Source organism: Rhinoraja longicauda, chromosome 18, assembly GCF_053455715.1.
Source record: "Rhinoraja longicauda isolate Sanriku21f chromosome 18, sRhiLon1.1, whole genome shotgun sequence".
Taxonomy (NCBI): Eukaryota; Metazoa; Chordata; class Chondrichthyes; order Rajiformes; family Arhynchobatidae; genus Rhinoraja; species Rhinoraja longicauda.
This window is the reverse complement of record NC_135970.1, coordinates 18,177,060-18,198,129: the sequence shown is the minus strand read 5'-3', so window position 1 is coordinate 18,198,129 and position 21,070 is coordinate 18,177,060. Positions and strand designations below refer to the sequence as shown.

At 38.8% G+C, this 21,070-nt stretch overlaps 1 protein-coding gene across 1 annotated transcript in view; it reads left to right on the top strand.

Moving 5' to 3' along the window:
- LOC144602158 (DNA damage-binding protein 1-like) overlaps positions 1-20,840 on the top strand; it is a 27,130-nt gene extending 6,290 nt beyond the window's left edge. Inside the window, exons 7-16 of the mRNA XM_078414894.1 lie at positions 3,568-3,679; positions 6,334-6,457; positions 7,864-8,028; positions 8,892-8,986; positions 9,496-9,666; positions 12,207-12,316; positions 14,448-14,617; positions 16,089-16,191; positions 17,413-17,536; positions 20,078-20,840. Of these exons, the coding sequence (XP_078271020.1) occupies positions 3,568-3,679; positions 6,334-6,457; positions 7,864-8,028; positions 8,892-8,986; positions 9,496-9,666; positions 12,207-12,316; positions 14,448-14,617; positions 16,089-16,191; positions 17,413-17,536; positions 20,078-20,224 (1,321 nt within the window). The 3' untranslated portion in view covers positions 20,225-20,840. The remainder of the gene's footprint in view (positions 1-3,567; positions 3,680-6,333; positions 6,458-7,863; positions 8,029-8,891; positions 8,987-9,495; positions 9,667-12,206; positions 12,317-14,447; positions 14,618-16,088; positions 16,192-17,412; positions 17,537-20,077) is intronic.
- The last annotated feature ends 230 nt before the right edge of the window (positions 20,841-21,070 follow it).

Here is a 21,070-nt window from a genome sequence, read left to right as displayed (position 1 = left end):
TGTTACGTTACAGCCTTATTTTAAAATTGATTTTTTTTTTGTGTTTATCATCAATCTACACACAATACCCCATAATAAAAAAGCAAAAAAAGATGTTTCGAAATTTTTCCAAAGTAACTAAAAAGAAATAACTCAAATATCATATTTACATAAGTATTCAGACCCTTTACTCAGTACTTTGTTGAGGCACCTTTGGCAGCGATTACAGCCTCAAGTCTTCTTGGGTGTGACGCTACAAGCTTGGCATACCTGTATTTGGGTAATTTCTCCCATTCTTCTCTGCAGATCCTCTCAAGCTCTGTCAGGTTGGATGGGGAGCGTCGATACACAGCTATTTTCAGGTCCCTCCAGAGATGATCGATCGGGTTCAAGTCCGGGCTCTGGCTGGGCCACTCAAGGACATTCACAGACTTGTCACAAAGCCACTCCTGCGTTGTCTTGGCTGTGTGCTTAGGGTCGTTGTCCTGTTGGAAGGACAAGTCTCAGTCTCAGGTCCAGAACATCTGGAGCAGGTTTTCATCAAGGATCTCTCTGTAGTTTGCTCCGTTCATCTTTCCCTCGATCCTGACCAGTCTCCCAGTTCCTGCTGCTAAAAAACACCCCCACAGCATGATGCTGCCACCACCATGCTTCATCGTAGGTATTGTATTGGCAATCTTGGTTTCATCAGACCAGAGAATCTTGTTTCTCATGGTCTGGGAGTCCTTTAGGTGCTTTTTGGCAAACTTCAAGTGGGCTGTCATGTGCCTTTTACTGAGGAGTGGCTTCCGTCTGGCCATTCTACCATAAAGGCCTGATTGGTGGAGTGCTGCAGATATAGTTGTCCTTCTGGAAGGTTCTCCCATCTTCACAGAGGAACTCTGGAGCTCTGTCAGAGTGACCATCCCCAAGTCACTTGGTCACCTCCCCAAGGCCCTTCTCCGATTGCTCAGTTTGGCTGGGCGGCCAGCTCTATGAAGAGTCCTGGTGGTTCCAAAGTTCTTCCATTTAAGAATGACAGAGGCCACTGTGCTCTTCGGGACCTGCAATGCTGCAGAAATTATTTTATACCCTTCCCCAGATCTGTGTCTCGACACAATCCTCTCTCGATGGTCTGCGAACAATTCCTTCGTCTTCATGGCTTGGTTTTTACTTTGACATGCACTGCCAACTGTAGGACCTTATATAGACAGGTGTGTGCCTTTCCAAATCATGTCCAATCAATTTAATTTACCGCTGGTGGACTCCAATCAAGTTGTAGAAACATCTCAAGGATAATCAATGGAAATAGGATGAACCTAAGCTCAATTTTGAGTGTCAAAGCAAAGGGTCTGAATACTTATGTAAATGTGATATTTCAGTTATTTCTTTTAAATTATTTTGCAAAAATTTCTAAACACCTGTTTTCGCTTCTTCATTCTGGGGTATTGTGTGTAGATTGATGATTTAAAAAAATGAATTTAATCCATTTTTAAATAAGGCTGTAACGTAACAAAATGTGGAAAAAGTGAAGGGGTCTGAATACTTTCTGAATGCACTGTACTTTGGAAAACTCTAGTTGGCCTCAGCCTCAGGAGATGAAACTTCTTGCTATTTGCTATTGATTATCTGGTGGCTTAGAAGAAAGGTGGGTTGCCTTCGTCACAATGCTAAAGTAGCTTGTTAATGTGTCCACAGGGTGCAAATTGCCTTGTAATGTTTGGAAGAATTATTAAATTGCAATTGATAGGCAATTGCTTCCTGTGGAATTGTACTAGTCAAATGCCACTTGGCGGCATGATGAAATGAGAAAGAGGGTAGAGAATTGGCAGGTGTCAAAGTGCTATTAAGGGTGATGATCTTTACAAGATGAAGCAATTTTCGTCTGAGTCAAAGTTTTAAAACTAGTGAGACTTTACAAAATAGGATTTCCATGAATAAAAATATTTTGATTTTAACTAGGACTGTTCTTGTATTTTTTAAATAAAATGTCAGTGGTGCCCATTTGTCTAAAAATATGCTTTTAGGTTTAAGGTGAGAGTGAAAAGATTTAATTGGAGCCTGAGGGTCAACTTTTTCACACAGAGGGTGGTGGGTATATGGAACAAACTGCCAGTGGAGGTAGTTAAGGCAGGTACTATAACAACATTTAAAAAGCATTGGGATAGGTAAATGGATAGAAAAGGTTTAGAGGGGTATGAGTCAAACGCAGGCAGGTGGGCTCGTGTAGATGGGCATCTTGGTCAGCATGGGCAAGTTAAGATGAATGGCCTGTTTCCATGCTCTGTGACTATGTCTATTTTTGGGCTTACTGCTCCAACTTGAGTTCATCAGGGAGTCAAGTGCTGGGATACTTGAAGCTCCATGAAGTTGAAATATTTTTGTTTAACTAAGGCCTCTAGGGATCCTGAACTTAATTGGTTAAACTGGGGTCTGGCAGTTAATTGTGTATGATTAACATGCTTTATTTTTTAAACTTATTAATGGTGTATTCTAACAATAAAAGGATGGAGTACGTTTTTAAATTTAAAAATAGAAACCGGGCAAATGAATATCTTGAGGTATGTACATTGGGCCACAGGTGGCCAGGCCTTTTACGTTGTCCTACAGACTGGTCTCCACTTATAATGTTGGGTCATAATCCACCAACCCCTTCCACTTTTTTCAAAGCATTGTCAGATGGCGGCATCCTTTCACTTCCCAAGCCCCTACCTCCCTGCCTTCCCCAGCATCAGACACCCCCCCTCACCACACCTTGTTGATCTGCTGCCTCACAGCTCCAGTGATCCCAAATTCAGTCCTGACCTTTGAGGCTTGATATGTGGAGATTGCAAGTTTTCTCTGAGGCGGGTTTCCCTGGATGCTCTGGTTTTCTTCCACATCCCAAAGACAAGCTGGTTCGTATGTCAATTGACAGCTGTAAATTAACTTTGGTAGTGTAGGGGATCGGTAGAATCGGTGTAGATTTGATAGGAATTTGGGGGAATAACATAAAATTAGCATACATAGGTGCTTTATAGTCAGTGGAAACGTGGCGGGCCATAGGGCCTGTCACCATGCTGTTGATCTCTGGAAACTCTGATCCTTGCCTCTTTTAAATGGTGTTATCCTACCTGCTCAACTACGTTCTCTGGCAGCTCATTCCACGTACCTACCACCCTCTGAGTGAAAACCTAAGTCGGGTTTTAACTCGCTCTGCACTGCTTCAACAATATGTTGGTTCAACTAATGGCTTTGTTTAATAAGGTTACCTTTTTACTACTTATTTAGGGAGTTTTATGGCACCTGTGCTGAGAAGATTAAAAATTCAGTCCATCGATTATTCCTTTGACTAAAAAGGGAACTCCATTTATAACAGGGTGCAGTGAGCGTAATGGGGGAAAGATACATAGAAGCTAATAAAGGACATCAACAGAAAATGTCAATGAAAATGGCATAATATTGCACGATATTTTGTTCAGTGAACTTGCTGCAGTGTTATTGAAGCAATGTTGTTAATTAATGTAGTATCTTAGTCCAAGATGGTCAGTTAATAATTATGATATTGGGTTCCTTAAGATTTGATTTATTTTACTTCTGTGCTTTATTTTACCTCCTCTTTTTGTGCAGGAGAATCTGTTACCAAGACGCATCACAGTGCTTTGGTCTGGTAAGCAGTAGAGTGGAAGTATTAGACCCCAGTGGAGGCACCTCTGTCCTGAGACCAAGTGCCAGCACCCAGGTAAGTAATTGTGTTTTTTTAATTTTTAGACACCAATGTCCTTTTTTTTTCAGTTTCATGCTGTTTAATTTTTACCCTGTAGAAAAATCGCAAGGTGCGGCATGGAGACAAAAAAAGAGCAGACATCAGAGCCTTTGTGAGAGGGTTAGATGATGTGAATATGGGCTTCGCCATACACTTGAACTTTATAAATTCGAAAGGAGGTAGAGAACTCATGTGTATGCAGAGGAGTTTCTAAAATAAGGAGCTACAGTAACTGAAAGTCTTGCATGCTGAGCATGTAAGACAATTTGTGTACAGCAAGATTTCACAAATAAAAGCTAGGTGGTAATGACCGGTGATGTTGATTAAGATGTTGGTCAAGGTATTTACATTCACCTCACTTTAATATCCAATGGTGCATCACCTTCTCAGTAGAACAGAGTGACAGTCAGCGTGGTACAATGTCTTGAGGCACAGGATCATGAACCTCGTTCTTTGGGGGGGGGAGCCATTTAATGTGAGGAACGATTGAGCATGTACACAATGGCTGCACTGAGATCGCTCAGTAGCTTCACTTTACCTGTCCTGAAGGAATGATCCCACTCTGGTATTAACCAGAGGTACTTGTGATGGCTTTCAGTGCTATTGCAGAGCAGAGGTGCAAAGCTGTGTCCCAAACCTGTCATACTATCTGCAGGGAAGGGTGCATGATATTCAGAAACCAGCTGGAGTATTTTGGCCACTTTTGGTTTTGTACAAGAGGAAAGATGTCAAGGCATGAAAGTCAAAAAACCTCAGATGCTGCAAATCTGAAGGAAAAAGCAGAAATGCAGGAATCACTCAACATGTCGGGCAGCATCTCTGGAGAGAGCAAATGTTTTAACCAGATTGGAATCCATGTGCCAAAGAAAGGTGACTTTTAAAATACATTTGGACAGAGATGCGGATCGGAAGGATTTAGAAGACTATGGGCCAAATGCAAACAAGTGGGATGGACAAAGAGGGCCGACAAGCCTGTTTTCGTGCTGTACAACTCTATGACCCTGTGGAATGTACACAAGCAGTCTGGGGAAGTAGGGTTTTGTACCCGAGGAAGATTTAATGGAATTTGATTTTGTATCTTGGATTTCCCCACTATGAATATTTGTTGCTATCCTCTGTGCCGTTGACAATGAAGATATACATTTCTTTACAAAGTGAGTTTGTAAATGTTTGGAATCCCCTTGTTTGGTCACTAAGTATATTCAAGGATGAGATTAATCGATTCTTGAATGATTAACGGAACTGAGTAGTTGCTGATCAGGCAAAGAAGTTGCAAAGAATCAATGGTTTAGTTTAGTTTAGAGATACAGCATGGAAACAGGCCCTTCAGCCCACAGAGTCCACGTCTTGTAGGTTAATTTGCCTTTGTAAATTGCCCCTAGTGTATAGGGAGTGGGGAAGAGGGATAACGTAGAACTAGTGTTTAGAATGGGACTGGAGTGCTGAATGACCCATTTCTACTTCTTAGCTTCAATCAATGGATCAGAAGATGAATGGGAACATAAAAGGGATAGTTGTAGAAACTGAGCCAATTTGGGGATTTTTTTTCATCTGGTCTAAGAGATTTTGACTTTAATGGGTTGGGAACGGAGGGATGTTTCGGGAGTTGCAGTAAATTATGTGGCATAGAACAATGAATGAGGTTTGGTTCAGTAAAGGATATATGCAGCTAAGTTTGGATGATGGTGCAAGTTGGGAGGGCATTGGAGAATTAAAGTCTGAAGATACACATTTAATATGTTTTAAAAATAAACACATTAATCATTGATTAACTGACAGCTATAGTTTTATCCAGTTTAGTTTGGGATGTGTAGTAATAGGGGAAAGATGGGTGTGGGTGTGGGTGTGAAGTAAATGATTGTGGTTTTAGTTTAGTTTCGTGATACAGAGCGGAAACAGGCCCTTCGGCCCACCGAGTCCGCACTGCCTAGCGATCACCCTGTACACCAGCACGATCTTACACACCAGGGACAATTTACAATCCTTGCCAAAGCCAATTAACCTGTATGCCTTTGGAGTGTGGGAGGAAATCGGAGATCCCAGGGAAAACCCATGCAGGTCATGGGGAGAACGTACAAGCTCTGTACAGACAGCACCCATAGTCAGGATGGAACTCGGGTCTCTGGCGCTGTCTGGCAGCAATTCTAACGCTGTGCCACCGTGCCGCCCTAACGGCATTCAATATGTGTTTGGCTCTGGATTATTGGGAATACTAATGATGTGTGCTTCGGTTTGTACAGAGTTGGAAGAATGTCGGAAGCTATAATGGTTCAATAACACTTTATTGTCACATGTACCTAGATACAGTGAAATTCTATGTTTTATATACAATTGTAGGATAAATTATTTCACGATGATGTTATGTTCAGGGCAAGTTTTTTTGTGGAAAGAGAGGCACGGTTTGAAAGGAAACAATTGCCTAGACAGAGTAAACTGGGATCAGGAAAGATGAGTATCCAGGATCTGGATGGGCAAGTCACAAAGAACCCAGAGCAGTAATAATAGGATTATTCAAAAATATGAACTGAAATGCATTGGTATGATAACAATAGAAAATCTTACCTGAAAATGCCTATATATTGCTACTTCAGTCATGATTTACTTGCATATTCTCTGCATTCCATTTTAAGGCTCTCTCCACCAGTGTCAGCTCCAGTAAACTTTTCCCAAGTAGTACTTCGCAGCATGAGAGCTCATTTGGGGATGAAGTGGAAGTGCACAATTTACTAATCATAGATCAGCATACATTTGAAGGTAACAGTACCTCTCACTTATAATCTGCTATTTGTCTGGTGTTTCTATGGTCTCGGCAATCCTCTGTACGTTTCCATTTTAACCATTACAAGTGTTGCACTGTTTTGTTTTTCCAAAGTTGTTTACAAGCAGTAGCCAAATAATTTAGTGCCTTGTTCTCAATTATTTATTGTCTATATTTGTTTTTAACAGATCTAATTATATGTGATGTTTAATGATTTATGTTGCACTGTGCTGTACTCTTCTCAAGAAAAAAACATTAATCAGAGGTATCCACAATTTGATGGCTTTGATCATTTGAACTGAGAATAAATAGGAGGTTAAAAAGTACAAGAAAGCTGATATTCTCGTGTCTGGTGCTCCATTGCTTAGGATAATCTTTAAAATTTTAGCTGTTTGGAAGCAAAAAAAAAATGGCTTCAGCACATTTTTATTTTGTATTCAAATTTCTGCTACAGGACCCCCACTGATTTTCTGGCACCCTCAGTTCCAGAACCTTGCCGTATTATCCGTTTTGCCGGAACAACAGAGGTCACGACCTTGGGGGGGGAGGGACGAGATATTGGCCAGCAAAGTCAGCTAATGGGAATGGATCTGCCTGCTCTAGCTGAGCTAAAATTCCAGAGTCCTGACCATGGGGGGCAATTTCGAACTGCCGATCGGCACAAAAATTACGACAAGGTCGAGATCGGCCTCCTCACCCGACCTAGACGTCACATTTTCAAGTGCGTTCTTATAATTTTATGCGGATTATAAAGGTACAACAGTGCCAGATGCAGGAAAATTGGTGGTGGATGTATAGATACAATATATCTTGCATTTTATCATCCATCAGGCCATAAATACTAAACGGTAGAAGCAATGCACTATCATAGGTATAATTTGAGGTTTAGGACGAAAGAAAATGAGAAGTGTTGACAGACACGAGAGCCTGCAGATGCTAGCATCTGGAGCAACAAACAAATCTGGAGCTAGCATCTGGAGCAGGTCTGGCAGCATCTATGGAAAGATGAACCTCCAGCACATTGTTCGAGAATTGTTGGGGTTTTTTGTGTCCTCTTCTTTAAAAGGTAACATGTCTAAAAGCAATTGATTCCAGGAAATCTCGGCCGACATCAAACCACTTGCCCATCGTGGAAGGTATAAATGAATCGGGTGACAATGACGATTAGCACAAGTAGCAGACTTTTCATTAAATCATTGGAGTAGTTAAAAGGAGCAAGACCAGTGACTCGTTTTTATTTTCTCTCCGGAGCAGCAATAATGCCAGTTGTAGCACGGGATGTACCTTTGCTGAAACTAAAAGCTTTTATGAGTCTCCTTAATTTTTTTATGAACGTATACTTACTTGGATTGCATTTTGGATGCCCTATGATTTTAACAATGGCCTTTTCTGCTGCTTTCAGTTCTTCATGCTCACCAGTTTCTTCAAAATGAGTATGCACTAAGTATTGTGTCCTGCAAATTGAGTAAAGATCCCAATACTTACTTTGTTGTGGGCACGGCAATGGTTTATCCTGAAGAAGCAGAACCAAAACAAGGACGAATTATTGTGTTCCAATATTCCGATGGTACGTTAAATGTTCATCTTACGTTTAATGTCAACTAATTTTTGAATAATCCACTTAACTTGGCCAGTATCCCAGGTCACCTCACCCCCATCCCAGTAAACTGTGACATCGGTCTCTTTTGGGGACCCCACAGCCCCTCCGGCACCAACATTGAACAGTACCAATCCATAGGTTATCATCTCGTGTTATTGAGGTTACTGAATTCAAATTTGATCTGTGCTGTGGCAATGAATTATCAACGACAACTTCCTATATATTTTCCTGAGCACTGTTAACAGATAAAGTTATTTCTGTTTATTAATGAGCAGTGCTGTCCCATGTTTTTAACTCTGCAGATTTAGGAATGAATCCAGATACAGTCCACGTTTGGTTCTTTGGTTTCCCTGTTCCAAGCCTAGTATTAGATTTCATACACTATTTCTGCCTTCACATTGCTCCAGTGCAGTTAAAAAGATCAGGTCACAAGGGTTGATACAGTTGAGACACAAAATGCTGGAGTAACTCAATCGGTGAGGCTGCATCCCTGCACAACATGGAAAAGTGATGTTTTGAGTTGGAACTCTTCTTCAGACTCAGACTTTGATAGAGTTAGTTGTAGAAACAAGGAAGTGCAGATGCTGGTTTATACAAAAGGACACAAAATGCTGGAGTAACTCAGCAGATCAGGCAGCATCTCTGGAGAAAATGGATAAGGGTCCTGACCTGAAACGTCATCCACTCCAGCACTTTCTTTTGATACAGTTAGATTGTGTTGTACTCTGCATCACTCATTTATTGGTTCAGTTTAGGCTCTCCACATTTGCTATTGATTCAGTTTTTAATCCACAAGAAATGGTACTCTCTTTAATTGATATATTCAACAGGTAAACTTCAAACAGTAGCAGAAAAAGAAGTAAAAGGTGCTGCGTATTCCATGGTGGAGTTCAATGGCAAGTTGCTGGCAAGCATCAATAGCACGGTATGTAAATGTATGTAAGACTTTATAACCTTTTCTGAGATGGTGAGATTTTTTTCTTTTTACACTAGTCTAACAGTCAATGTAAAATTTTCTGTGATGCAGGTTATTATTTATGTGAAAATTGCAACAAGATTGTTTTCCACTGTGCATTTTAAAAATTGACACATCCTGTTGGTGCACATAACCCCTCATTGAATCTATAGTTGCATTTATAGATGCACCTCAATCTTGAGTTGGCATGTGAGTATTTAATTTTTTTCTGCTTCCTCCTCTGGAATGGAAGAAGCAGATTTAGAAGGCTCGGTTTCACTTGTTTTCATACTCTGATCCCACCATCTCTGAAATTGTGCAGTTTTTGTCTACAATTAATTCTTCCAGTATGAGAATATAAATAATATTTGAATCCATTAAATATTAGGCTTTAAGCGTGTCACATTTGTATGGCATTTTGTAAAGCATACCTATTGTTATTTCGTCACATCTCATGAAGCAAAACGTTTTCATTGTAGGTGCGATTATATGAATGGACTGCTGAGAAAGAGCTACGCACTGAGTGTAACCACTACAATAATATCATGGCCCTTTACTTGAAAACGAAGGGAGATTTTATCCTTGTGGGAGATTTGATGCGCTCAGTGCTGCTGCTTGCATATAAACCAATGGAAGGCAATTTTGAAGAGGTACAAGTGGAATTTGTATCACACTTTTCATTACTATTTTAAGTTTTCTGCTGCTCTGAAAGACCCAACCATTTTGTCTTCTAGTGTGCAGGGTTTAAAATGTTGTTTTTGTCAATGTTCGTCCATTTAATAAAAAAGCACAACTGTCTTGCTTTGGACTTCTTTGCAGAAGGAGAACGTACTTTACCCTAGCAGGGTTGCAGACCATCATGACATGTAATCTCGGGATACGGCCTATCCCATATGGAGAGATTTGAGTAGAATTGTCTGTATTTTCAGAGATTTGGAAGGGAGCGAATGCAGTAGAGTTTAAAATTTGATTGAATGTATGATTACAAGCCAATTCTCCTGATTGGGGAATATGAGGTGAGAGGTCGGAATAAGAGGTTAGCCACTCAGGATGAAGATGAAGAAAAAAATTATCGCCCAAGGTGAAAGTTTGCAATTCTGTTTCTCAAGTCTGTTGATGCTCATTCACTAAATGTATTCAAGATTGAGATCAATTAATTTTGGCTACTAAGGGAATTGAGGCATGTGGAAAACAGAAAACAATGGAAGTAATATAAATCTTCATTTGTGATCTTTTCAATAGCAAAATAGGCTAGAGCAGCATATATGATTCATTCTTCATCCAATTTGTTATGTTCTTGCAACTGAGTATATACCCTGAGATTTAATATTCACACCAAACTTTGAGTGGAGGTTATTTTTTCTCCATTTCTTAACCTGGAGGTAGGGACAGTCATGACATTCTAACTTTTACCTTGATTTGGACCCCAAACAAGAGCCAAAAACTAGATCATCAGATTTGTGTAGCTCAATGTAAAATTTTTTTTTTTTAAATCCGTTGCTTCTGAGAATCCAATTGTACCAGGTCTGGTCTGTTCTATTTCAAACTAAAACTGGACATAATGGAAAATGTTCTGCCAGTATATGACATTAGCATTCGAGAAAATTCTCCATGAGTATCTTTAATGCGTGCTTTGATGTTGATTTTTAGCTAGCAGATGGGACTTGGGAAGCTTTGGTGTTGCTGAAACAGATGTTTGACAATTAGCGTGTGCAGCCTCCTCATTCCAGACTCTACTGTCTTCTAAGACAGCCACCCAGGAAGCAATGAAAAGGCTGTGAAGATTTTGTAGTGGAGCTCATCCATTTTGACTGTTTATTTGCTAAAATGTGGTTAACATATTGGTACAGGTGCACATGATGATGTCTCTAATTTATCATCTGATAAATCTCCACTGCTTGTTATCACCACTGGCAGATTTATTAATTAGAATTTGAATCCTGCCAAAATGAAATGTAAGATTCATTTTGATGTAATTTAGCCTTTATTTGGAGGAAGGGAATGTTTAATTAATCAGCTCCCCCACCCCTGTATATATTGCAATAGAAAGATATTTATGCTGCTATTTGTTGTTGTTGTGAGAATGAGATGAGATTTACATGATTTTCACTGCCTGAGGAAAAGCTCCCTTTATTGACATTTACTATTACTAGAACAATTGATTAGTTGCTTATGTTAACTCATAGCTTTCAAGCTGATGTGCTTCAGACTAAATAGATACCAAATAGCCATGGTGTTTACGCATCTCAACCACTGCTAACTAGTGCTTGCTTTCATTGGCAGCCTTCAGATAAGCTATCAAGTGATCTTAACATTGACCGGATGCAACTTTCTATTACATCCAGTCCAAAGTGTGCTTGGTTTACTTGTTCCCATTTCAGCTGGTCTGGTTGATGGGCTAAGCCTTAAAGGTACAGCATTCTGTGACCAAGCTTTAATCATAGGGAGCCATTCAGATCATCGAGTCTATGCTGACTTTCAGCAATCTTATTGATCGCATTTTCCCTTTAACCTATTTGCTCCCACGTGCCCATCAACTCCACTGATTCGGTTACCTACCCACACAAGGAGTAATTTTACAGTGAACAATAAACCTATCACCCAGCAGATCTTTGGGATGTAGGAGGTACCTGGAGCTTCTGGGGGGGATATCTACACAGTCACAGGAAAAGTGCAAATTCCACATGGGCAGCACTGGAGGTCAGGATTTAAACCAGGTCACTGGAACTATGAGATAGCGGCATTGCTCCACTGTGAAATTTCCTTAAGATATGCGTACTTTGAAGAAGGAGCCGTCTTCAAGACAATCTCTTTTGTTGACACTTGTAAAATACTTTATCGAAAAATGTAACATCACTGATACTTTAAAGTCATCAATGCTGACATTAGATGACGGAAATCTTGATTCTTTACAATTTTAACTATGCAGTGAGACCAGTAAATAAATGTTCATCTTAATTGACCCTCATTGAAATTGTTCTGACTTATGGAAAAATTGGCTTATGGATAGTTCTCAGGAATGGAACCTTTATGTAACCCAGGGACGACCTGCATGCCTTCAGGGATTGGGACCCAATGGACAGTCTCAAAGTTTAATGTCTAATCAATGGTACAGACAGTGCTGCTACCTAGCTTGGTAATGAAATGGAAACTTGAAAATTAATCCGGTTTCTTTATTTCTTTACATAAGATTGCCAGAGACTTCAACCCTAATTGGATGAGTGCTGTGGAGATACTGGATGATGATAATTTCTTGGGCGCAGAAAATTCTTTCAATTTATTTGTATGTCAGAAAGACAGGTGAGCAATTGTGTAAAAGTCATTCCACTCTTATGTAATCTTTCATCCATTGTATGGCATATGTGCTCTGAAATCTGATTTGGGGTGAGAGATACAAATGACCCTCCAAGTAGAGGGAATTATAAGTTATCTGTAGCGATGAGTCATGGTAGGGTAGTTCACCTGCATGCAGTATGTACGCCATGTGCCTTGTGAGAAGCCATGGAGACATTCAGACATAGGGGCAAATTTTTACATCTGATACCTTGAAGTCTGGATGTTGGAGCTGCCATGGAGCTGGAGTTCACTAGAGAAACATAGGTGCAGGAGGAGGCCATTCAGCCCTTTGAGCCAGCACCGCCATTCATTGTGATCATGGCTGATCGTCCACAATCAATAACCTGTGCCTGCCTTCTCCCCATATCCCTTGATTCCACTAGCCCCTAGAGCTCTATCTAACTCTATCTGACTATGACAGTACCAGGAGGCTGAGCACTGCTTGAAGGGTTGTGGAGGTGAGATTACTGGAAACATGGTAACTAATTTTTGGACAGATTGGAGAATTGCACAATATGGAACTGGAGCAAAAGAGGAAATGTTGTCTGGGGCAAATTAGCATTGACCATGTTGAACGGTGGGGTAAGTATGAGGACCATGTGGCCCCAGTAGTGATAGTTGAATCCAAAGATATGGCTACAGTTATTTTGGTGGCTGTTGATCTAACACAAGATTGGTATGTTACCTCCCTGCTTCCAGGGTAGAGAATGCCACTGAAGCCCTGCAGGGAATCCTGAAGGGAGAGGTGAAGAGCCAGAGGTTGTTCGTTCATGTCACTAGCATTTGACGAGGATTCTGCAGGCAAATTTTAGAGAGCAAGAAAATAGGATTATAAGTTCAGAAATAGGAGAACAGAACAATGTATGGTTGGAAAGAAAGTGGAGCAGGGTGGGTGAACTTTAGATTTCTGAGACTGGCACTGTTTCTGGGCCAGGTGGGATGTAAAAAACAGACAGGTTGTACTGCATCAGGATTGCAAACAATATCCAAGCAATTTAACTCAGCATTTATGGCATAGAAATAGAATCAGTTGGGGTAGAGTTCGGAATTTGGTGAGATTTGGACTAACTGCAGCAGGCAACTTGAAGCACTGGTAAAATACAACCAGCTTGGTCTTTAAAATACGGCAATGCTTGGAAGAAAATGCTTGGAATGTTTCATTGTTTATAATCATCTCCTAGACTATAACCTTGATAGTTATCTTTTAAACCAAATTCACTGGCATGTCAAAACATTTACTTTCAGTAAAGGAAAATTATAATTTCTGTTCTTAATTATTAAGTACATTGGTCATTTTAATTATTTTGTGTCATTCTAATTTTTTGATGCCTTTTTTGTTTTGTATTGTCTGTGTATTTTTCAACATCATGCCTGCCATCAGTACGTGTGCACCAAGATATTGATAAATCATTAGTGCCATTTAAAAGTTTATTTTGTGAAATAATATCAATTTTTATATCTCCTTCCTCCTCCCATCTTTTTGTTCCACCCACCACACTACTACCCCAAATAATACTAAATCTATGTTTTAAAATTTGGTACATAGCTCAATTTCAAGATGAATTTCCTGTTTCCTCCATAGCTTTTGGGTTTCTAAAATAAATCATCCCATTCCAAACATCGCCATTCCTCACGCACCCCCCCCACCCAAATACAGGCACAATTTTTTCGCTTCAATTTTTATAACCCTTTTCTATTTGATCTTCCCAACAGAACCATCTTTAAATAGTAGCTCATTTTGAATTTTTGCGGATATACCATAGTCCACATTCCTGGTATAGTTTTGCCTTCCTAAAACAAAGCTCCACTGGCTCCATGTTTGGATTTCACAGTAACATTTGCTATGATTGCCTCCTATGTTTTTTTCAGCCACACTGATCACTGCACGTAATTAAATTGGGGATTTCTTTGTTTTCTTCTTAAAACAAAATATTCAGTGAATATTTTCTAAATTATTTATAGTGTTTTGAGATTTTTGTGGGGAGCACTGTAGAGGTGCAGGCTATGTGCTAGGTCTGCTGTGAGCTTTACCCATTCTCTGGCTATGAAATGAGAAGAGCATGTATTGCACATGTATGTGTTTTTTTGTTTTCAGTGCAGCTACTACAGATGAGGAAAGACAACACCTTCAAGAAGTGGGACTATTCCACCTCGGCGAGTTTGTCAATGTGTTTTGCCACGGGTCACTTGTAATGCAGAATCTTGGTGAGACGTCAACACCTACACTGGGTTCAGTGCTGTTTGGTACAGTCAATGGCATGATTGGTAAGTCTGCACAGGAAAGTTGAAGGTGATCTAGTACAACAAAATCTACCGTAGCATGTTTATTCTTAAAGCTTCTCTGATGATTCAGAAGCAACTGGCCTCCTCATAAAATGTGGACTAAGAAGTTGACAATTCCATCCATAGCGTGTACTGAATCAGCTTATCTGGACAGTTGTTGGTGGATGGAGCCACAACGCAATCTATGGCAGAATAATGTACTTTTGCAAATACTGTGTTTTTTTAATTGCTTTACCATTGTACATTCTACAAATTTCTCTATCCACATATTTAGTTCCTACTTTTGTTTCTTGCCATTTGTTCACACATACATATTCCTACTTCTAGCTACAAGTGTAGGAAAATAGATAATCATATAATAAGAAAATATTCAGTCTCAAGAAGGGTCTCGACCCGAAACATCACCCATTCCTTCTCTCCTGTGATGCTGCCTGACCTGCTGAGTTACTCCAGCATTTTGTGAATAAATACATAGGAAAATAGATTATAATCAGTCATAAATCAGTGAGAGCATTTTTTTTCCATTAGGAGAAAAAATAGATTATTTCATCACTAATGAATAGGGATTAGAACTGTAATAGGGTTTTATAAGCAAAAACCAAAGAGCTGGAGGAACTCTTGAGTCAAGCAATATCTGAGGAGGGAATTGGACAAACAAAGTTTCTCTGTGCGACCTGAAGATACAAAACATTCCCTGTCTATTTCCCTCCACAAATGCTACCTGACCTTCCTGGAACTGATAACTCCAGCAGTGTGTCTTTTTGTTCATGATTTCCAGCATCTGTACTCACTTTTATTTCTGTCCAGTACACCTAAAAATAGGGTTTCCTTATGGTTTTAGGAAGGACAGTACACGGGATTTATGCCTTTGTTTCCAGTGTCAATCTAGTGTGTTTTATAATAGTTAAGAACTGGTGCAAATAAAATTGTAAAATATTGATATTATTTCACTTTCCTGCATTGAACAATTTATGTAGTGATTCATTTAAAATTCAGATCTAAACAATATCGGAGAAGTAACTGGCAGCCCGCTTTGCAAGTTTATTTAGGTAAAATTTGTAAGAATCGTGACTATTGAATAAAGTAGGTAAAAGGGACAAATATTTTATCTTTTAAGAAAGATCATAAGGGATTTAAACAAAAAACAGATGGTGCAAGACATCCTTAGTATGGAGGTGGAGGTAAAATATAGGGAAAACAAATTATAAGCAGAACCATAAGAAGATATTTGAGCAGATGACCAAAGACGATCAAAAAGATAGGTAAGGAATGGGAGGTGGATTTGTTTAAAGGTAGTTTTAGAATTTGGCAACTGAAGTCACATCAGTCTCAGCTGGGTTGGTGCTGTAACTCGTGCTTCCTATAAAAAAAACATTGTAAGTGATGATAATTCACATTTTTGAAAAATGTTATTATTTCACATTTAGACATTTCACTGATAATTATTTTACAGGTTTGGTTACTTCATTGTCTGAGAGCTGGTATAACTTCCTTTTCGAAGTCCAGAATCGACTGAATAAAGTTATCAAAAGCGTGGGCAAGATTGAACATTCATTATATCTTTTCCATGAATTCAAATACATGTGAATTACATAGGATGTACATCACATCAACAGACCATGCCCAATCAGTCTCTGTTGGTGGTTATTTTTCACTTGAGCCTCTTATTTTTTCACACTTAATCTATCAATTTAACCTCCTTATTCCCCTCTTCCTCGTACTACGTCAGCCTCTCCTTAAATGCATCAAAACTATTCACTCCAACCTCTCCGTATGCTGGTTAGATCTATATTTCACCACTCTTCGGAATTAAGTAAACTTTTATTTTGTGTTTCCTATTGAATTTCTTGAATTGATGGCTGTGAATTTTGTTGTTTCCCAAAAGTGGAAAATTTAAATAAAAAGTTTTATTGTTCATAATTTTAACACCTCTACCCTTTCAAGAGAAAATATACCCAATTTATTCACCTTTCCTCATTTGTGTACACTCACAATTTTGGTATCATCTTAAATGTCTCTGCATCCCCTCCTTTGCTTCTATATCCTTTTTATAAGAACCGGAACTCTGAGGTACTCCAAGTTTAACCAACATTTGATAGTTTGATATAACTATTTTGTAATTGTCTTGTAAAATGCCAAATGAAATTATTATAACATTATTAACTATAGATATATCTGTCTGATCAAAAACCTAAACTGGAAATTTTCATTCAAAAATTTGGTAAACCATAAATATCATTTAAAATGTTTTTCCAAATGCATTCTCACTGCGAATCTATTTTGTCAGACCTTTTAAACAGAGCTGGAGAATAAAGTTGATTTTTTTCTCCACAGTAATTCTTTTAAGATGATGTTAATCTTGGATTCATTACAGTGCAGTCAGCTTGTGAATATATGATAAAATGTGTGTTCTATGAGAACTTCCATTAAAACTAAAACTGCTTCAAGAACAGTTCAATGGTTTGTGTAGTTTAGTTTATTGTCATGTGTACCGAGGTACAGTGAAAAGCATTCTTAGAATCGTTGTAAAATTGGCAACTGGGAGCTATCAGGCCTGAGGGAAATGTTGAAAAGAGGAAGGATAGGTTTCTTGTTCTGTGTGGTGCAGGTTCAGCACCTATCCATGTTCTCCAGAGATACTGCCTGACCCACTGAGTAACTTCAGCACTTCATCTTTTTTTGTACACCAGCATTTGCAGTTCCTTGAGTTTTCATTTTTTTGCCATTTTCTGCTAACAAACCATTGTTAAAAAGTTTCTTCCTTGACTTCTCTCTACTTGGAGATCATTTCACTCTGAAAGGAAGACTGAACCTGCTGCAGGATTCATAGATGGAGACCTTATAGAGAGCTTCTTGGATCTGAGCCGACCTAAAATGCAGGAGGTGGCAGCAGGCTTGCAGGTAATGTGTGGCTGTGTAACTGTAAATATGTTGTGTGGGAATGTTGTTTAATAAGATAATTAAAATAGCAAATATTAACCCTCATTTCCAGAGGGATAGGATTGAAAGGAGCAATGACATTTTACCAGATTGTGCTGATAGCTGACAATTCCATGGAGCCACTGGCTGGGTGTAATACAGGTGTGAGCATGCTGCAGGCTACTGCACCAGGAAACTGGGACGTGGAAGTGCAGAACATACTTAAAGGAATATCTTGTTCCAGCCCAGATTTATCCTTCTGTCCAGGGGCACTCTGTAACTTACTGAGCTGAGAGGCCAGTTAAGGTTTGTATGACATATCTGGCATTCCCCATCTAACCATATTTTTCACTTAATTTCACTGTATGTTAATAGTTAATTAGCAAAAGTTTAATGTCCTTAAATTTTCAAAACTATTTTTTTGATTATTTAAATTAAATCAATAGCATTTAGAAAAATGTTGAACAGTCCTGAGACAACACAACCTGTCACTGTTGACGGTGCTGGGGGTGAAGGCTCAGAATGTACAGTCCAAAGTCTGTGTACCATATGGTACAATGAAATGCAGTTGTTGACTGAAATTGAAGAGCACTTGAACGTCATTGTCTCGCAAGTTGAGCCTGACCTAAAAATTCCAGTGGATGAATTTGATGGCAAAGTAGTTTATGGACAGAAAAGAGCAACGGCAGGTGGCACGTATAAGGGTCATGTGGATGCTTTGGTACCGACCGTACAAGAGCTGGCTGCTCTTGAAAAGGAGGCGCAGTCCTCTTTCTTACAGTGTGGCTTTCTGCCCAACCAATTGTTCAAGCGCTTTTGATTGCAACATGCGCCTTAATTTAGTTCAACAAAGAAACTGACAAGTTACTGAAGTTCTTGGCAATACCAAGAAGCACACAAACAAATGTAACCCTAGCCACTAAAAATTCCTTCTTAAGACAATATGACAAAAGCTTGCACAATCAACCTCCAAAACTACAGGAAAGCCTTTTCTCATTGTAATGATTTAGGACAGTGGTTTAATCTTATCTTGAAGAAAAAAGAAAATGACTAGACTCAATTGATGCATACACAAAAACAAATGTAAAACAGAATTATAAATGAACAATGACGGCCTGATTCACATGAGGACCAGCCGTGGAACTGAAGCTTTGGTCTTTGTGAGCCAAGAGGCCACTAAAAGTTATCATAGCTGCACAGCAAATGCAGTAAAACGCATACAGGTTATTTCATTGCACCTTTTCTGGATGTAACAAGATTATCCCAGGACATTTTTCAATGCAGGAAAATGTGTACTGGATATGCCAGATTCAATTGAGTGGTACAAGCAATTAAAGTATGCAAAGTGAAATAAATTGTAAAAATAGAACATGTTTCGTATCAGCTTGCTGATTTTAAAGTAACAATTTATAAGACGAGAGTCAAGAGTGTTTTATTGTCATATGTCCCAGATAGAACAATGAAATTCTTACTTGCTGCTGCACAACATAATAGGTAAACATAGTACACTGTAAACAATATAATAAAGGAGAAAAAAAGTTCAGTGTGTGTATATATACACATATACAAGTACATACATATATATATATATATATATATATATACACACGTACACAAAAAACAAACAATAGTAGTGCAATAATAGTCTATTGTAGTTCAGAGCTTATTTGAGGTTGTAGTGTTTAATAGCCTGATGGCTGTAGGAAAGAAGCTGTTCCTGAACCTGGACGTTGCAGTTTTCAGGCTCCTGTACCTTCTGATGGCAGCAGTGAAATGAATGTGTGGGTCTCTGATGATGCTGGCTGCCTTTTTGAGGCAACGATTCCGATAAATCCCTTCAATGGTGGGGAGATCAGAGCCGGTGACCGACTGGTCAGTGTTCAAAACTTTTTGCAGTCTTTTTCGCTCCTGGGCGTTCAAGTTGCCGAACCAGGCCGTGATGCAACCAGTCAATATGCTCTCTACACCTGTAGAGGTTCAAGAGAATCCTCTCTGACATACTGAATCTCCGGAAGTAGAGGCATTGATGTGCTTATGTAATAGAAACACGTTGATGTAATAGAAACATGTTGGCAGTAAGTATGTGAAGATAAACATTTATTCATATAAACATTGAAATAGCATTTAAGAATTTTTTGAGAACAATGCATTGGTCATTAAAATCACTTCAATCATAAGCTGTGACCAAAGGCAATCATTTATAGTCAGAAAGTGATCTAAAATTTGTAATCCAAATTAGTGACTTGTAGTCTAGTTACAGTGAATTTAGGCTTTGATCAAAATTAGAATAAGATTTTGATTTTATGGAAATAATTTGCAGTATCCACTGACCATTTTGAAAAAGATACTATATTATTGTCCCTTGACTCTCAAAGCAATACTTCTGAATATTTTTATTTTCCCCCACTTCTGATGCCCTAGGTCCTCCCTTCATAGGCAACATCTTTCGATAATTGCTCAAACATTTTATTCTTTGGTTATTTGGCTATCTTCAGTCTTATGTGTTGCGTTTCTTTTTTCTAGATTGATGACGGAAGTGGGATGAAAAGAGAAGCAACTGTAGATGATCTGATAAAAATTGTTGAAGAGTTAACCAGAATACATTACCTGAACATTGAAGATGTGTTGTTTATCAGCAATAATGCTGGTATTATTGGAAGGTTGCAGTGAACCTTAGTAAACAATTAAAAAGCTACAGAGCATTTGTGATATGAACCAATAATGTCTGGGACATAAAGTTTCTTCACTCATAACTGTATTTTATCACTCTGTCCTGAGCTGCTGTTAGGGCATTATTGTTCATATGGATAGGAACTCCAGGGAAACCGACAAAAATCCCTTAATGTCAGGCATAACACAAAGCAAAAATTAAATCTAAAGTTATCTACAGAAGGCGTGTAATATTTTTTTCTCCAACTGTCATCCCTCATAGTAAAATGAATATGGTATATTATACTACTTGGAGAAAGGCAGTAAAGCCAATTAATTATTTTGGAGTGTGCTCAATTTTAGTCTAGGGCCAGTTTGCATTGAAAACATCCTCCTCTTTTGGCAGCAACTAATTGAATTTGACTCTAAACTGGTATTGTTGAACCATGAGAATTCTGTGCTGAGCATTCTTTGTTACCGAGCTGATAATCTCACTTAAGTAGTGGTGTGGAGTGTTGGGAATTTTCCTGAAATTAAGATTACGGCACATTGAGGACAGCATTGAAATACCTTGATTTTTGATTTAACTTGTGTTACTACCTTCACATTGGTGTTGATGATGAATGTTTAAAATCAATTCCATTCCCCTTGCATTAACCAACAACTTAATACATAAAAATGATAAATTAAGTTGTTTGCCTAACAACACCAGAATTCGGAGCTGAACCTTGCTCACATTGGCTTGCCATACTTTGAAAATAATTGGGGGACATGAGGCAGCTGTTGGAAAATTCAACAAAATGAATACGCATTATTTGGTCCATGATCAAACAAATGCCATGGATATTACTCTTGTTAATATTAACA